This window comes from Oryzias latipes, chromosome 10, assembly GCF_002234675.1.
Source record: "Oryzias latipes chromosome 10, ASM223467v1".
NCBI lineage: Eukaryota > Metazoa > Chordata > Actinopteri > Beloniformes > Adrianichthyidae > Oryzias > Oryzias latipes.
In genome coordinates this window covers 7476370-7496234 of record NC_019868.2, presented here as the reverse complement: position 1 = coordinate 7496234, position 19865 = coordinate 7476370, and the positions used below count along the sequence as shown (strand labels likewise).

The 19865-nt window shown below is 39.0% G+C and overlaps 1 protein-coding gene across 1 annotated transcript in view; it reads right to left on the bottom strand.

Annotated features, from left to right (window-relative positions):
* Window positions 1-1607: 1607 nt before the first annotated feature.
* The window catches only part of LOC105354845 (GDNF family receptor alpha-4), a 72925-nt gene continuing 54667 nt past the window's right edge, over window positions 1608-19865 (bottom strand). Inside the window, exons 4-8 of the mRNA XM_023958988.1 lie at window positions 16556-16901; window positions 13496-13605; window positions 10828-10962; window positions 6012-6172; window positions 1608-2596 (exon numbers count right to left, since the gene is read on the bottom strand). Coding sequence (XP_023814756.1) covers window positions 2462-2596; window positions 6012-6172; window positions 10828-10962; window positions 13496-13605; window positions 16556-16901 — 887 coding nt within the window. The 3' untranslated portion in view covers window positions 1608-2461. The remainder of the gene's footprint in view (window positions 2597-6011; window positions 6173-10827; window positions 10963-13495; window positions 13606-16555; window positions 16902-19865) is intronic.

Below are 19865 nucleotides of genomic sequence, written 5' to 3'. Positions count from 1 at the left end.
CTGGGTGCCCAACATTCTTCTTTAAATGCAATAGGCACAATGATTGAAGTTTACTGTGCACAACTCAAAAACATGCTAAATACAGCAGTTGGGCGGGACAAAGTTCCCTTGGAAGCTGTGCTGGGTCCACTCAACTGCCAGTCAAGAGAGCCATGTCCACAAAAATGAACTAATTTGGGCTCCAATCAAATCAAAACAGCTGTTTTGAAAAATAGAGTTGTCATTAATGTTAGTCTGTTAAAAAAAAAAAACACACACACAAAATGTCGAAAACCATCTATAAATAGGTTTTTGTTAGGTGTAAAAAAAACGTGAATGTGCAACTGCAGCATTTGGTACTTCCTGTTTTGTGTTTAGTTCAGGATCAAGAAGTTTGGACTTTGTATTATTTAACCCTTGTGGTATCTTAGATGACCTCACCCTTACTTTGACGTGTTATTCCTACCATGATAAAGGTGGAAAGATTTCATGTAATCCATGAACACCAGTGAGGTTCACAAATCATTGAAGAAAAAAGGTTCAGAGGACTGTCTAGTGGGTCTAGATGACCCAACTCCCAATGTTAAAGTGCCTAGGATAGCACAAGGGTTACAGCCTTTAACTTCTTGCTAAGTCATGTTTACCCATGAGATATAACCAAAGTTTTTCACGATTCCTATATTTTTTTCATATTTTCACGAGTGCTGCTTTGCTTGTTACTCAAAAGGGTCAGTACCTACCTAATTTGTTCCCATTGGTTCACTCCTGCCTTTGGTCCAGTGAAGGTGTCTGTATCCACACTTAACTGAAAAGTACCAGAAACCATTTACAATTGAATCAGACCCTGATCATCCACTTAGTTGGTTGCTTAGTCAAAACCATTGACTATATACGAGAACTGGACCAGAAAAACTGGACGAGAAAATGGCTGACTTCTGGCTCCAACGAAATGAAGTCAATTCAGTCGCTATTTTTTTACAATATGGACACCACCATGTTGGAGCCAGATGCCATCAGTAAGCAATGATTGGTCTGAGTCAACATTTCTATAGCAACCCCTTCCACTTAAAAGCTGGCTCAGGAGAATTTGTCCAACGAGTTATACATTCAACGGGAGACCACCTACTTTTATCTAGATGTCTGATTGGTCAGTTTATAACTTGAATAACTTGAACCACAGAAACAATATCATGAAAACAAATAGGATTAGGAAGAACATGTTAAAAAAGGTAATGACCAATAGCTGTTTATTTTTCTATAGGAGTCTATGTGGTTTAGGTTTCCTGGAGCCAGCAGGTTCTTCCTGTTTGGAACCCATGAGAGGAGGAGTCACCCATTTCGCTTCTCAGATACAATCAATGCTCCAAATCTTGTTGCTTTAGGTAAGCCAAAAGCACAAAAAAGATCATATCTGAGTAAACAAACTGCAGAGCAAATCTAACTACTGTTGTAAATTTGCCCTGTAATTGCTGCTGTCCCCCATAAAGCAAAAATGTTAATAATTAGCCAAAAAGGTTTGAAATTTGGATTACAATAGCATGATTACTTAAAACTAAAGTCATGATGATATGAGAGATTTTATTTAATGCATATCTGGTCTTTGTCAAAAAACCAAAAGACTCACACAGTTTTTTTTAGCATGTTTTATACTGGTGCTGGCCTCTCAAGTAAAACAAACTCAGATGGCCCCGTACAGCATTGTTCACCACCAGGACAGATATGAAAAGGCTATTACATTCACAAACACAGCACAAAAGCTATAAACTGATTCATGTAAACTCACTGCTCGTTTGCTTAAGTCCTCAAAAAGTCCTCGGACAAGTTTTTGCTAATAAAGACAGGAGTTATCTTTTGTAAACAGCTTTTGAAGCTTTCCAGATAATCGATGTAGCATGTGTAGCAGTCTCTAAAGGTGATGATAATTATGCCACTGTGGTTTTTTTAATTTATTTTTTGCGTGTCCTAGACAGTTTGTCTGAAAAGAGGAGTCCATGCTGCTGCGCTGTCATTTTTCTTCTCTGTTGTTCCACTGTTTCAGTCTGGAATGATGCCTTTCTTTTAGGCAGTTGAGAAACTCTCTCCAGCACCGTAACACATCCTGCATCCTTCAAATAATTTCCTGCAAAGTATTTCAAAGAGTTGTTGCTTTTTAACAAAATCTCTACAAGACCTTCATGGCGTAAGAGCACCACGCACATCTGTGTGGATGTTTTTGGAGTAACTTTGAATACAAATGGCTAAAGCTGAGTTAGTTCATCAAAGTTTTTCTTTGTCTCAGCTTCAACTTGATCTAAATATACAAATGTACAGGCCCCCAGCTGTCACACTCAGACTGGGAATACTGGCAGCTGCAACTGGTAACATTTAACCACAAATGTAAAAAAAAGAAGAAATGCTGCGCTTTCATAAAACAACTTTTTCCTCTGAACTTCACCGATCCTCCCGTTTTCCTTAAGGACTCTCCAGAAGTATTATCTGCACTTCATCGTTCATTGATGAGTAAATGAAGGAGAAGGAGAAAGAAACTGAAGGCAACTTCCATCCTCATGCTGATGGGGGAAGCTGAGTTGTTGGATGGCAGAGTAGTACGGCCCACTAGCAGCTCCTGTTTTAGGCTCTGAGACAAAGACAGGAGAACGGAGGGTCACTGGTTTGTTTGGAATACAGTCAAAATTCCTTTGATCACTGTTAACCCCCTGACAACAGAATTTTATTTCCAGGTTCAAAAGAATCACTTGTGTTTTAGTTTTCAATTAGATACAAAATTAAGGTAAATTTGGAATAGAATTGGTTAGATGTGAATTTGCATCAATAAGCGTCAAGGGGTCAATATTATAATAAAAGTAATAATTTTAGGTCCACCTGGGTGATCTCAAACACGCTATTTGTGCATCTTGGCTGCACCTATTTGGTGTCGCCAGGATAAATTTCCATCCGTTTTGAAGCCTCTTTGATCTCAGGTATCGGCATCGAACATTCTGATCTCCAATGAACGCGCCCGTTCTTTTACGAAGCACAGTTTGAATTCAGTATGAAAATACAGGAGTGGATGACCGGCTGCTCTAAAATAAACCAGGGTTTAAATGTGCAAAAAGTCATAAGAAAATCCAAAAATGGTTACTTAATTTTGTTTCTCCTTTACTGATTTTTTGTTTTAAAGAATAAACTTTAAAAAAAAAATCAACACAGACTCAAATTGGGAGCAAACACTCTCTGACTTCTCCACCTTAAATTTTAATAAGTTCAAGTACAGTCCAGATTTACTGACAATCATCTTCATCCACACTGAGGGTCTCAGCTGTGGAGGAAGTGCTGCTAAGTGTCCAGAAGTAAGAAGAAGACAAGAGAAGCCGTGTTCAGAAGAACCCATTGATGGAGGTTACAGAACTGTAAAATTTAAGCTTTCTTTAGTGTTTAATAGTTATAATTCAACAGTGTCAACTGAACTGTGTTAATAAGGACGTTTAAATTAGAAAACAGCAGATTTAGAGACTAATTAAACAGAGATATATTACTGATTTATTGAATTTTTTATTGATTTTAATTTGAACGAGAGTTTTATAAGTACATTTTTTACAGAAAACATTTAATAATAGAGCATAGTTAATAGTATAGTATAAGTTCCATAGAATTTTACTGGCCCTCTGACACTCACAAGCTGCACGTGTGTGTGCGCTAAAGTTGCGGCCCAGCCTGAGCTAGACCCTACCTTCAGTGGCCCCCAGGTAAATTGAGTTTGAGACCCCTGATCTATGGGTTAGGAATGGGATGGCACTTCAGTTCATATGTGAATCAAGGCAGGTGGGCCAATACTAATTACTTCCAATAATTCCATGCTGGCTTGTCAGTTGGAGAGATTTACTTTGACGTCTTCAAAAATGGAAAATTAAAGTTTAAACATCTATCAGCAAATACTTGTTACAAATATCAGGGGATTTGGATAGCTGCAAAAATACTTAAAGGAGTAAAGGAGTTGGAGAATGATTAAAGTCGCACTTTGTTCATCTTTTGATCTATTTTCAAAGAGTTCCAAGTGGTCTTTCAATTATAATTATGCTGTTTTTAGCCAAACTCAAAAAAGTGAGGTTTCCAGGACATACTGTTTGTCTTGAACAACCACGCCACTGTAAAGCCCTTTTGCTGACATCATTGTTACAAAGGGCCTTTGGCATTTATCTTAAAGGGCCTATATCATGCAAAATCAACTGTTTTGAGCTTTTAAGTGCATTATAATGTTGATTGTTCCTAAACATTAACCCTAAATCAGTATTTTGATCCATTTTTGCAATTCTGACAATTCCTCTAAAAACCTGCGCTCTGAGCAGCAGCCCCTCCCAATCCACGAACAGGTTCTCACATTGTGACGTAGAACATTGAGAACAGCCCCCTCATGGGAAAAGCTGCCAACACCACCCCCAAGTTAACACAAACACCCACTTTCCCTGTGGAGCTAGCAGTGATCAGCAAAAAAGCTTTCATTATATATGCACAATATGCACATCCATCTTTGCAAAAGTTTGGAAGTTGTTTGTTTTCCTGGGCGAGACGTGGACACTCTGCCGAGGCTCTAGGCTCTAGACTGACGTCATGAAATTAGCGACACCCACAAGGAGCTAAAGCCGATGCCTCACAGATCGAGTCGTCTGGCTTCTGGCTGTGACGATAACTCATATTTCATAAATGAATTGTTATTTAGAGTGCCAAAGGTAATATATTATCATATATGGAACTCCAAAAGAGTTACGAATAACCCTTTGAAATAATATTTTATCATGCGATAAGTCTGAAACTATGAATCAAATATGTTTAACCCTTGTGCTATCCTAGACACTTTAACATTGGGAGTTGGGTCATCTAGACCCACTAGACAGTGCTCTGAACCTTTTTTCTTCAATGATTTGTGATCTTCGCTGGTGTCCATGGATTACGTTAAATCTTTCCACCTTTATCCTCCTTTGTCATGGTAGGAATTACACGTCAATGCAAGGGTGGGGTCATCTAAGATAGCACAAGGGTTAAACAGAGGAAGTTGGCACCTAAGCAGTTTTTTTTGTTTTTTTTACAAAGTACTTAGTTATTCCTACTTTAATGATTTTGTCAGTGAACACTTGCACTGGTAAATGAATAATGTTGTTTTAACTTTTTTCAACAAATTCTACGGATTTTGATCTGACTTCTTTTTTTCCTCGTTTTCTCCACCTTTTATCGTGAGAACACAAGTTCTTTTTTTTTTTTTTCCCAGTGATCAGTCCCAAGTGGCAAGCAGTCCTTCCAGCCTGCACTTCCAACCAGGCCAGCTTTCTGACGATGACTGATTTGGACACACTGTAGCCAACCACATCAGCACAAACTGTTTGAGTTAGACCATGATTAAATTATTCAATTATAAATTGATGAGTTCTTCTGGTTTTCAACATTTTCTCTGTCAAACTGACTTGTTTTGCTGTGAATTGTAGAAAAACGAAAAGGTATATTCATCATTATCTTAACATAATAAAATTTGTTATCTCATGGTTATGCAGCTATGTCTTGTGCACCATGTCTGATAGTCTATGGTTATTCTAATTAAAAATAAAACTTGTTTTCTCGTTAGAACATGATTGTAAATGTGGTTATCATGAGAAAACAGGCAAAACCAGCAAAGTAGGCCATTCTTGGCTTCCGTACAATTCTAATCAACTGACGTTTTTTTTACGTTTTTACTTTTCTAGTAAATTTCTTTCTGTTCCTTTGTGTTAAAAAACTAAAATATAAAAAACATACCAACTCTATCCTTTGTACATTAGTGATTCTAATAATTCTAAATGTCACAAAAGCCTAAGGAGCTACTAAGTCAGATCTTTTTATTGAGTTTCTGATCTTTTAGGTGTCAAAATGTTTACAACTGAAAAGAAAATAGTTCAAACATCAATAAATATCACAATATTTGTTTTTTTCTGTCTATGAAATAAATAATTATTAAAGTTATCAGAAAATGCTCAGAGCTTTTTATTCTTGAACATTTTTTGCAGTTAGTTAGTTGATTTACTCACCTGTGTTGGTAAAACTGAATCCAGAACGTTGCTCATCGTTTGTGTGGGTTCTGTCAGAGAAGTACTGTTCATGTTCTCCTGAGTGGGGTCACTCGGTGTGCTGTACGGCGGGAGTGTAGGCTGCTGGTCTGATTCATTTCCAAACGACATGATGGCATTCTCTGAAAAAACATCAGACATGGAAAATATATATTTCTACGAATCCACTTAAAGTCCTCTTTTTTTTTTGGCTCCAGAAATTTTAGGGACAAAACTGTAAATTGTGCACTAGATTCTGTTAGTCGGGCCAGTTTGGATTATGTCAACAGAGGAGCGAAGGGAGGAAAAAAAGTGAACACTCAGTATTCTCTTCAAGTATCCCGGCTGCACCTGCCTCTCCACATTGACCTCATTAAGTGTTACACCAGTTGTGCTGGCCAAATAACTGTGAGACCTCTCTCTGTATCTTTTCCAGGCAGGGGGCCCGAAGAAAGACTGGCCGAAAAAAAATCACCTCGCCTCGCACTCAAAGAAACCATAACGACTGTATGTACAAGTTCCATGACAGATAGATTGTTCTAGACTCTTAGAGGTCAGTAGTAAGGACATTAGTTAGTTGCACTTCAGAGGAGAAGCCTCAACATGTTTCAGAAAATAAAGAATCAGTGAGGTGAAGATAGCATGGGGTCAGACTATGCAGTAAATTAAAAAAGGATCAGAGTGAAACAACAGAAATGCAACTTTTATTGTTTTTACTCTGAAGAAATGTCAGGACACTACCATAGTCTGGAGTTCCTTTTAAAGACCCACTCCAATCATCTTTGATCTAATGTAAAAGTATTCCCAGTGGTCTTTTAGTTATAATTATGCAGTTTTTAGCTAAAAATAAAAACCTTTTCTTTTCTGTGACATAGTTTCTGCAGAGCAGCTGTAGTTCATTAGAAATTCATTTTTAAGTTGTGGATCGTGTCGAGGGATGAAGCATACCCCTCCCCCCTGTCCTTTAAAAAAAGCTGTCTGTTCACATGCTCTGCTGTTCTGTTAGTATAACCTTATAAGCATTTACATTTTCTTTCTTATTGGTAAAGCACTGTGCCTGCATCACCTATTCTCCTTGGTCTGCACTGATCCATCCCAGAGTGATCAAAGATTTGCCCTCAGGTAGGTCAGTGTTTGTTTGTGTGACTTGCACCAGAAGTCTGGTGAACTTTCAAATCAGGCGAAGACTGTCCAAAGAAATACTCTTGATGTGTACTGAATGCACCACTGTGAAACCACCCAGGGGCCAGACTTTTAAATTGGGGCGTTAGAACAAAAAATGTCTGCCTCAATCCTTAGACCCATTCATATGTATAGGGTTTGACCCATACAGCTGCTGCGCGATTTGGGGTTGTCCAGGCGCATGGAGGATGGTAGATATGTGTGGCTGCATCATAAGGGAGCACAGGTGTGTCTTATAGTTCTCTTGAGGCTTGTGTGGACCACCTTAAGGGACGTCATGACAATGGAATGTACTAATGTGAGGTGAGTGTACTGTACTGTGAAGTATTTGTAAGAATAATGGAAGTTACACACACTTATCAACCTATGAGTGATGCTGTCATACAGTGCTCTAATGCCACTCTAGTCATGAGTAAGGTGCGAGAACTGGCTCCTTACTTACCGTGCAGAAATGTCAAAGGAATGGGGTGTGCAGGTGATACCTATGTGCTTGTAGGATTCATATAGGAAGTCCAGATAAACTATATTCTGGTTGTGTAACTTTCTAATTTTTAAGGACCAGGCTGGATGCAAGGAGCTGGATGCTAATCAGGTCATATATATACATTTTTAGTATTGAAAAAGCAGTCACTTTTAGAAATATCTAATCTTACAGCCTTCTGACAGATGGCTCGATCCATAGTTTTGTGTTCAGATATAAATGGAGTGTTCTTTGTGAGTAAAACATGCAAATGATTTGGGATTTCTGTAACATGTAAAACAAAACATTTTCCCTGCTAAGCTAATGATTTAGGCTGGTATATGAGAATGTGTATGTGCTGAAACCAGTTTGTCAGCGCCCTGCATGTGTAGGAGGAATGAGGAGCGCGTGCAGCACAAAAGTGTTGGGGGTGCGCGTTCATGTTTGGTGTTACCAAGTGAAGGAAACAGTAATAAAAGGTTTCCCCCAGAAGAATGGTGATTGATTCTTTATTATTTTACTTTATTACTTTATTATTATTATTGTTAACCCACTCTGGAGTAGAGCTGTGACGGTGTGGGATTTTTGATCACTGCAGCGATGAAGCAGCAAGAGTCACGGTGTCGGAACTCTAACATTAAGATTCTTCAGCTTCTCCAGAACTCTGCTGCTTGACTTCTCACCAAGACCAGGAGGCGGGCTCACATCACCCCAATTTTAAAATCCCTGTATTGGCTCCCCATATGCTTATGGATTTATTTTAAGATGCTATTTATGGTTTTTAAATGTCTTAACGGTCTTGTGCCTTTATATCTATCAGATCTTTTAGTAAAATATGAACCCTTGCTGAGATCCTCTGGCACTGGTCTTCTAACCAGTCCAACTGTAAAAACACAAAAACTATGGACCATTTATGGAATGGTCTGCCAGAGGACCTTAGAGCTGCAGAGAGCACATTTTTTTAGGAAAGGGCTCAAGACTCCTTGTTATCTGGCTATTAGCTAATTTTAACCCTTATATTATGTTAAGGGTCAATTTGACCCATTTCAGTTTTTGGTTTGACCAAATAACTGGTTATCCTTTCTTTTTCTTCATGAAAGTTGGTGACTTTTCCTCATCTAGGGTCATGAACTTGTGTGTAAAATCTGGATACTGTGATGTGCCGTGGAATGTCTGTGCACAGTTTGTTTACAAAGATTATGTTGCGGGTCATTTTGACCCAGACACTTTGATGTGGGCAAGTAGCTGTCCAGATCCGAAATAAACATGTCTCTTTGATGTACTTTATTTTGACTGCTAAATTATTTATATTTTGACCGTCTCTGAATTTGACGTTCAGACTCAGAGACCCAGGTGTGTTGGGGAGGAGCTTTCTCTCCCTTGTCCTTGTCACTGTTCTCATGTCATCTCTTTGAGAAACACAGCAAAAATGAGCTCCAGAAGATTTACAGCTGAAGAAGCTTTATCACTGTTTTTTGATAGTGATGCAGAGGAAGAAATTTCAGAGATAGAGGATCTTTCAGATGCAGAGGACAATGTTATTGATGATCCAGATTTTCAATTTTCCAACGATGAGGAGGATTCAGAGGACATGCTGGACATGACTAACTTGGAGGGGAGGCATGTATTTCAAGAGAAATGGAAGTCACTGGATCAGACTGACTTGAATGCTTATGTTGGAATTCTGATATTAGCTGGAGTGTACAGGTCAAAGGGAGAAGCAACTTCAAGTCTATGGAATGAAGAGAATGGAAGACCAATCTTTCGAGCAACAATGTCTCTGGAGACATTTCACATGATATCTCGTGTGATCCGATTTGACAACCAGAGTTGGTCGACGTGAAAGTGACAAACTAGCTGCAACCAGAGATGTATGGGATAAATGGGTCGAAATTCTACCTTTGTTGTACAATCCTGGTCCCCATGTTACTGTAGATGAGCGCCTTGTTCCATTCAGAGGGCGCTGTCCTTTCCGACAGTACATGCCCAACAAGCCTGCCAAGTATGGCATGAAAATATGGGCAGCCTGTGATGCAAAATCTAGCTATGCATGGAAAATGCAAGTGTACACTGGAAAACTACCTGGAGGAGCACCTGAGAAGAACCAGGGGATGCGTGTGGTGCTTGAAATGAGTGAAGGGCTGCAAGGTCATGACATCACATGTGATAACTTCTTTACATCCTACCGCCTTGGGGAAGAACTTCAGAAGGGGAAGCTGACTATGTTGGGAACAGTCAAAAGAAATAAGCCAGAACCTCCCAGTGAAATTCTCAAGATACAGGGGAGACCTATGCATTCCTCAATATTTGCTTTCACTGAAAAAGCAACAGTTGTTACATACTGCCCGAAGAGAAACAAGAATGTTCTTGTAATGAGTACAATGGACACAGATGCATCTCTGAGCACAGGAGATGACATGAAGCCACAAATGATCCTGGACTACAACTCCACCAAAGGAGGAGTTGACAATCTTGACAAAGTCGCAGCAACATACAGGTGCCAGCGCAAGACTGTTCGTTGGCCCATGGCAATTTTCTTCAATATTGTGGACGTGTCTGCCTACAATGCCTATGTCCTGTGGTTTGAAATCAACCAGGAATGGAATGCCGGCAAATTGTACTTAAATTGTAATTAAAAAAACTGTTTGTGAAGAAGGAAAAAAATATTAAATATAGTGTTGGAATAAAAAAAAATATTGTTTGTCTCTTTCCTAAATGTAGAAATATTCTAAAATAAAGTTGATATTGGTTTAACCTGTTTTTTTAATTGTTTTGAGTGGATTTACACAGTACGGGTCAAAATGACCCGCAACATAATCAAGGTAATTTTTTTTCAACATAATACGAGGGTTAAAACTTCTATTATTGTTTTATTTTTTATTTTGTTAAGTCTTGTGATTTTTATCTTATTTTTTTGGTTGGTCATTTGGTCATATTTTTTTGTGTATGTGTGTTTGTGTGCGTATGGGTGAGGGATGGGGTTACATTTTTATATTATTGTGCTTTCTTTTTGACATACTATTTATTTTGGTGTACAGCAATTTGTGTTATCTTTTGTTTGAAAGTGCTATATAAATAATGATTGGTTGGTGGGTGGGTGGATGGATGGATGGATGGATTGAAATAAGTTTTTATTTATCACAAACAAATACTCACGTAGACAAATATTGTTGGTAAAATATTCCAGGAAATGATCACACTCTGCCTTATGACTCCCACTGGCAGAGCAGGAGCACCATGGAGCAACTTCTGATGTGGAGGTGTCGACATAGTTGGGAGTTATCATGCTTCCTGCAGAGAGAGAGGAGCAACTTTAATCTACTGTGAGGCAAACAAAGAATTCTGCTAGTTGGCGCATTTGAAAAGAAGTCTGTAATGTTCATCACAGTTACATTTCAACTGTGAGGCATAATGTAAAAAAAAAAAAGAATTCAGGAAATCACAGTCAATGTTATTGTATAATGGAACAGAAAAAAAAGTATTCTGGTCAATAACAAAAATTCACCTCAGTACTGTGTGATGTAACCGGGTTTTTAATGACAGAGGTCGAAGGTTTTCACCAGGTTTGCATGTTTTAGAGTTGTATGGACTTTTAACTTCCTCCACAGATTCTCAGTTAGATTGAGGTCCAGAGGCTGACTGACCACTCCAGAACCTAGAAATGCTTTTAATGTAGCCAATCCTTTACAGACAGTGTTTGGGATCTTTCTCATGAAGGGAGATCCATTCATCTTTCATCCTCAAAGCTCTTGATGATTAAAGAAAAAAACTCCCCCGTTTATCTTTTTCTTCATACATATTGTTCTGTCCCCTTTGCAGAAAAAAAACCAGACCCAAACCGTGGTATTTCTACCCCAATGTTTTCTAGTAGGCATGGTGCTCTTCAAGATGCAACTCAATATTCTTTCTCCTCCAAACACAGGGAGTGGCATTTAACAAGTACCATTTTTTGTCTCATATGAACACCTGACCCAATCATCCAGATGGTCTCTGGAGAACTTTAGACGGACTTAAACATGTACTGGACTAAGTATTAGGACCTTTGAAGTTCTGTTGGATTTTAACATATGATGACTTTTTGTGGAAGGAGAGACATTGTCAGTAATTGTTGTATTTCTTTCATTTCATAATAAACAGTTGATTTCTTCTCATCAAGCTGCTTGTTTAATGCAGATTGGTTAATCCCCATTTTGCTCAGGTCTACAAACTTGGCCTTGGTGTCCTTTGACAGCTCTTTGATCACAGTAGAGAGGTTGCAGTCTGACTGCTTAAGGGTGTGGACAGGTGTACTTATAAAGACAACTTGTTCAAACAGGTAGCAATAATACAGGTAAAATGATGGGGGCAAGAAGAGCATCTTAAAGAAGAAGTAACAGATGTGTGAGCAACAGAATTCTGTTTATTTGGAGGAAATAAAAACTTTTTTTCTGCACCATCGTTCAGATAAATTCTTTAAAAATTATCCAGTATGATTTCCTTTTTCTTCCATTTTGTCTCTTATGGCTAAAATATATTTATTATGAACATTAGAGCAAGCTCTCATCTTCTTAAGTGGAACAACTTGATGTAATGAATTGATTAGAAGATGCACAAATGGCCTGGAGAGGAATATTTTTATTTCCCCTTTTAAAACACGTGTATTTTTTTTTTTTTTAAACTTGTCCTGTCCAACAGCTAGGCAAACAGATGAGAGCTGAGGGCCTCTTGTGTTGGACATATTTTATTTTAACAAGAGGGGTTATTAATCTTCAGACAAACCAAAGGTATGTCTGAATAAACCCCTTTTGTAATTGAGGCCAAACTTTATTAATTTCAATCATGTTTGAAAATCTTTGGTGTTGGACCGGACGGAAAAGGAAAGAGGGGAAGAAGAGAGAGGGACGTTAGAGAGAGGGGGGGGTAGGATGGTGATAATAGGAGGGGAAGGGGGGTAAGACCATGAAGCAGCATAGAGCAGACAGGTTTACTGGTTGTTTATCATTACGGTACGGTTCAAATGTAGTACAAAAAGGGCGGGGCCTGTCCACACACACTCAAATATTATCAACACACCTGCTAGCTGCAAAAATGTCCACATGTCAACATGTACACAAAACAGATAGTGTTCACGAACGCATACCTATGCCTTTAAACCAACTAGTGTGAAATCTTTCATTCATTCAATCATGCAAACTATTAGTGCAAAGGTGAGCTAACACCTGTGCTCAAGTGAGTGTTTATGTTCTTCTAAAATGGATGGTGGAATGTGAAAAGAAGGAGGAGGAGCACCCAGCCACCCCCACACCCAGACCCCCGCCGCAGCAGCAGCGGCAGCCGGAATTCCCCCAACGCCATACGGGAACAGGCAGGGAACAACCGCCTCCCGGACGACCAAGACCGCCACCCAGGCCAGGGCCAGCAGGACCGCCGCGAGGCCCCCAGAGCCAGAGAGCAGGGAGGCGCGGAGGGAAAGAGAGCGCCGCCCCAGCCCAGCCAGGAAAGCAGCCCCCCCGCCGCGCCGGAAGAGCCCAACGCAGGGCTCAGCGCAAACACGTGTATTTTTAATAAAACAGAGGGGATATATTGAGCTTTAAAAGATACAAGATACTTAAATGAATTTGAACACACTTTTGTAGCATCATATTATATACCTAAAGAGAATTTAGTTAACATAACTGAACACTACCACTTTATAGAGATTATATTTAAGACTTTTTCCATCTGAAAACAGTCATTACTTTATATCAGACTTACGGTATGTACCATATGGTGTATTCCTTCATTCCAATTTATTTATCTTGGCTTTGTTTACTTTTACAAAATTACATCTCAGCTTTGCACCCACCTATAAGTCCTGTGTAGGCGAGAAGGCAAGATCCATAGTTGCCATGCTTGCAGCCGTTGGCAGATGTTTCTGAGGGTTCACAGTCGTACTTAAACTGTGTCAGACGAGATCTGCAAACAGACGAGATGGGCAGTAATTTACCAAAAACTTAAGTCATCCCAGTAAAGAGTCATTTTTCTAGTATGTAGTTGTTTTTTTCCCCCTTTAACCACCTTTTTCTTTTTTTGCTCCCGCTTTAATTAACATGACATAAAGATATATGGTTTTTCATGACAAAGACTTAAAAGCGCTGGACTGTAATGTGAAATAGACAGAATAGAGTAATATATTTCATTCCCCAGACCTGGGATCATTAGTAAAGCCCTCTGAGTTTAATGGGGCTGTGGAAAAATAATGGCAATGATCAGTGATGGCAATTAGTGATAACTCTGATCCATCTGTCTCTTTATCTGTGCTAAATATTTTATGCATTTTTTCAGGAACCTTTCCAGAGTTTTTTTTTTTAACCAACGGTGGCAGAGTGCTTCAGGGAGAAGCCATTTGTTTGATGTTTAATTAGTTTCAAACTAGTCTTCTGCAACAACAGGGCAAACATATGCCAACTATAAAATTAAGTATACAAAAAACACTTAAATGTACATAATAAAACCACAGAAATGTTAAGATGTTATGAAAGTACATAAAATGAAATCTAAAATATTTTGAAATCCCATGACCCAATAGCTCATCCAAAACAGAACACAGATAATAAAAAGGCTCAAAATGAGAACATTTCCAAATTTTGTTGATAAATGCGGTAAATTATAGGTGATGTATGGCCCACATGTACAACAGTGTGGTCTCTTCTTTCAAAATATTTTTAAGATGTTAAAGCACTACGGTTAGGGGATTTTTGGCGTATAGTTTTATAGTGCTAGTATAGTGTTCCCTTTTTTATCGTACGAGTTATGTTCTAAAAATAACCCGCGATAGGAAAAAATCATGGGATTACAACTGTTTTAGGCTGTAAGAACGCCCTCACTAAGCACTTTAGACACTTTTCTCTGACAGACATGAACATTTTAACACTTTTCTCTCGTTTAAGCTCTCAAAGTTCAAACAGTCATAGAAAACGTAATCCATTAGATCTGATCGTGATTGAAGATTTATGTAAATGCGGCAAACTGAACGCATTCTGCACAGCACGCAAAATGATTGACAAGGTCACCAGCCAATCAGGGCACAGAACGCAATGAGCTGTTTAAAGGGGGGAAAGAAATGTGCAAAATTGGACTGAAAAGAATTCACATTCCCAGAAACCCTTGCTCCAGAGGTGGCTGAATTCCTTGGGTGGATTTTGTTCTTCAGCCTGCCCCTGCTGTCTGCCATGGCCTAAAAGCCTGCTGAGGCCTGTTATTTTGATCTAATCGATTTCCTTCCTTGTTTTAGGCTTCTCACTTTTGATCCTGTGGGTTAGTTCCTGTTTGGTTTCCTCTTTGTTGGCTGATCTTTGATAGTAGTCTATGTTAGATTAGCTGTTGTATTTTGGGGTTGTAGTTCTGTTAGACTCCCACTCTGACCATCTTTTGATCATTCCAACAGCATTCCCAATGGTCTTTAAATTATGATTATGCTGTTTTTAGCACAAAAAAAAAACTGTGTAGTTTTCTAGGACATAGTTTCAGCAGAACAAGAGTTATTCATTAGAAATTCATCTCTTAGTTGGCCCCCGCTTGACCATGAGAAAAATGCCCAAAGAGCATGTTAAAAACACCAAAAATAACACATTTCTTTTGAGTGGGTCTTTACTATTTTTACTCTTAAAAAGCCTGAGAACTATTAATTTCTTCAGACTTTGCCTTTCTTTCTTTTGTTCCAGTCATTTGGGTTTATTAGTTTTGTAAGTGTGTTGTATTACTCCCTGCACCAAACACCCCCACAAAAAGGCTGTGGTGGCAATTTATGGTTTCAACATTTTCTTAATGTGTCCAACTTTTTCCTCTTCTCCGTGTCAGGGACACAACAGCTGTCAAGCTGTTTAAGCATTTGTGTTTTCTTCCCTTTTTGTTCAATGATGAGCCAAACATTTTTTTTACAAGTACAAGAGATCATAGATGCTGGCTTTGACCTGAACACTGGAAGATCTTCCTCTTATTCAGTCCGGAGGACTGAAGTCTAAGATTACCAACAAAGATGTAAAGTTTGGACTCAACTGTCTGGTTTGAATATAGTTTTGGCTCAAAAAACACCACAATAATTTAGAAGTATATTAAATAATTCTTCCCCTATGTTTGTTAGAGCTTTAGAGGGCATCTTCAGGAGAACTGTCTTTGCCGACAGGGATTTTTGAAAGTATTCCTGGGTCCACTCAGTAATGTCATTGACACAGTCATGCATGCATGAATGATGCAACACTGTCTGAGGGCTCAGACACCTGAATCCCCTCTAATAATAGTTTTCAGCCCTGTCCCTCGTGAACAGGGAATTCTCCAGTTCCTCCAAAATCTTTGTATGTGTTCTACACAGCAAAAGATGGAAATTGAAGATGGTTTTGCAGTTTGATGTCGAACAACATTAAAGATTTTTTGTACTTCATGGTATTTTTAGCCACTTTTTGAAGTCTTCTACTAATAACTATTTTCTGAAAGATTTTGCATTAGTCATCTTTTATGGCTTATCACTGAATGGACCTGAAATCAAAACTCATATGGGAGAACACAGTAGCAAGACGGCATCAACTCTTGAATCTTTTTATAAAATATGTATTTTTAGCCATTCTTTTTCTCTCATTTGAGCCTGTGGCAAACAATGAATTTGAAAAAAGTACATCAGTTTTTTCAATTCATCCATTTATTTGATCAGCGTTTTGTTTTATGTAAAATATCAGTTTGTGGAGTTTTTAAATTTTCTTTTTTTCTTTTAAATTACCTCAACTATTCAGGAGTTGAGGTGGTATATCTAATGATGTAAAACAAAATCTGGAAAGCAAAGGCGGAAAATTGCAGGGATATTGAGTCCACGCGACAGAAGAAGGGCCTGTTATGAAATTAGAAATAACACATTAAAGGCTCGTATTCAAACCTGCAGACATAGTCTCCATCGCAGATCTTCATCTGTGCAAGGCAGTTAGGTTTTTCTGCACTTTCGTAGGAGCAGCTGGGTACGATAGTCTGCCTGCGCCGCTCGGCACAGGCCGTGTCCGTGCAGGGGCAGAAGAGCAGCTTGTGGGTGTAGTCAGCAGGAACTCTGTCAAAGAACTTGCGCAGAGCTTTGTTGCATTTGGAGCGGTTGCACAAGCCTGACTTTGCAGACACGGCGATACAGGCCGAGACGTAGTCCGTGCGCAGCCTCTGGCACAATTCGTTAACATTGCAGGCCTTGGCTGCATCCAGACAGCGATTCATGGTTGTGACGCTGTCACTGGAGTCTGTGGTTGAAGCATAGGTCAGTGGAAGGATTTTAGAATGACATTTATAGTGTTTTATGACATTTGGAAATGAATGTGTGTTGATGTCTTATGTTTGAAATTAACTTTCTTGTTTGGAACATGAAAGCAAAAACTGACTCATCTGTAGTCATAAATAAAATTATTGATAAATGTATTTTTAAAAGTCTGTGAATTGTAAGTTTGTGCAAAAAAAAGACTTTCAGTCAGCAGGAAGCCAGTGTTAATACTATGATTCATTTGTGTTCACCATAGGCTCTTCAGCATCTTAAGCTAAAGAAGTTTTAAGAAGTTTATCTGAACTTTGTTTTTAGGTTAAAAACATTTACCCTCTTATTCAAGAGGCTTTATCAATTCTAACTTAAACTGGTGGCAAAAGTAAAAGCTGTTCACTTACCAGCTTAATTCAGGATTAAGAAAGCTTCTTGGATGAAAGGGAAAATGTCTTCATTTTAGAAAACTAGGTTCTTATGACATTTTTAAAACTTTTTCTGCAGTATAACCATTCTGGGTAAAAAAGTTTTCACAGATATGCTCCTTCATCCCTGTTAGCTTTTTCTTGATTTCGGTGTGCAGCATCACTTTTGCATCTTAATGGCTTTTTTACTCACGTGTTATGTCAAAGTAACCTTCATTAAATCTTTCTCAACATCAAAGAACATAATCTTACATCTTTCAAACATCTGTAGATTCAGTGAAAGAGTTTGGGAAAATCATGTTTCCGATGAGGATGAAAAATGCCCTGTCAAACTTTTTGTCAAGAGACATGGATAATTTAGGGGATTGTTGTCATAGTGGTTACGGTGCCTTAAATCAATCTTCTCTTGGAGTCATAACTGACTGTTGAAAGATCTGTTCCAAAATATCATTTTTATGTAAATGAAACTGACGGCAAAGCCGACTCACAACAACGTACCCTATGAGCACTATATTTTTGAGCATATACACTCAATGGCCACTTTATTAAGCACACCTGTCCAACTGCTTGTTAACCCAAATTTCTAAATATCCAATCATATGGCAGCAACTCAATGCATGTGGGCATGTAGACATGGTCAAGACTATTTAAACCATGCATCAAAATGGAGAAGAAAGGTGATTGAAGTTACTTGGTCTGGGTTGGTGTGAGATGGGCTGGTCTGAGTATTTTAGAAACTGTTGATCTACTGAGCTTTTCCCCCACAACCAGCTCTAGGGTTAACAGAGAACGGTCCAGAAAAGAGAAAATATCCAGTGAGCGGCAGTGAGCTGATGCCTTGCTAATGCCAGAGGTCAGAGGAGAATGTCCAGACTGGTTCCAGCTGATAGTAAGACAACAGGAACTCAAATAACCACTGGTTACAACCCAGGTCTGCAGAATAGCATCTCTGAACGCACAACACATCCAGCCTTGAAGCAGATGGTCTATAGCAGCAGAAGACCACACCTGGTGTCACTCCTGTTAGCTAAGAACGGGAAACTGAGGCTACAATTCACACAGGCTCACTAAAACTGGACAAGATTTTAAAAACGTTGTCTGGTCTGATGAGTCTCCATTTCTGCTACCACATTTGGATGGTAGAGTCAGACTTTGGGTTCAACAACATGAAAGCGTGGATCCATCCTGCCTTTTATCAATGGTTCAGGCTGGTGGTGTAATGGTGTGGGTATTTTCTTGGCTCACTTTGGGCCCTTTAGTAACAAATAAGCATGGTTCCAACGCTAATGCCTACTTGAGCATTGTTGCTAACCATGTCCATCCCTCTATGACCTCAATGTACCATCTTCTGATGGATACTTCCAGCAGGATAAGGCGCCATGTCATAAAGCTGGAATCATTTTAGACAGGTTTCTTGAACATTACAATGAGTTCACTGAACTCAAATGGCCTCCACAGTCAATAGATCGCAATCCAATTGAGGGATGTGGTGGAACGGGAGATTGGCATTATAGATGTGCAAGCCGTCCCTAATAAAGTGGCTGGTGAGTGTACATGCCGCTTTGAGTGATCAGCTGACCTCTCTTTTGACTCATGTTTACAGATGTAGTTAGTGGAAAGCTATATCCAACCATTCTTTTATCCATTTTCTGAACCCATTCAACCCTGTTGGGGTCACAGAGCAGCCCGAGCCTATAACCTGGCCACTGTTGGGCGAAGATGGAGTACACTCTGGCCATGTTGCCATTCTGTGGTAGGGCCACAATCACACACCCATTTGCACCTCTGGACAATTTGGAGTCATCGATTAACCTATGAAGCATGGTGTTGAACTGTGGGAGGAAGCCAGACTGCCTGGAGGAAACGTTTGCAAAGGCGAACATGCAAACTCTACACAGAGAGGTCTTCTTGCTGTGGGGCAACAGCACTAACCACTGCGCTACAATGCAATTATTTAAATGATATTTAAATTTTGTCCTCGCAATGTAAATCACAGTCTTTAATTGTAATACATAATTCTGAAAACTATACATTTCAAAGGAGGTATTCTGAATAAAATGCTCAGTTTTTAGGTCGTTCATGGTTTCTCGGATGTTGATTTAGATTAAGTGTGACTTATACACAGACATCCTCTGGGTCATTAATCCGCAAAGATATTGATGGATTAACAACACCTGTGCTGAAGTTTACAGAAGTAGCTTTAGCAGCTAATGTAAACAGCAGACTCCACCGCCTCCACTGACAAGAATACATCTTTCAAGGCACTTTTTTAGACTTCAGTACTGCTAGATCAGAAAAAGCAGGTGGCCAATTGGTGCAGGCTTCAAAACTCCCTGCTTCATCACAGCTCAGCTCACTTTTCTACTTTTTAGCTAAAGACATCCTGAAAAGACATATTCACTTAAAGCTGCATTTCAGTTCATTGTGTGGCATTGTAGAGTGATGTGTAGCACAGTCTTTGATTTCTTTGCTGTTATTTTTCCTCGGTTAATTTAGCACATCATTATTTTTGAATTTTCTCGATAAGA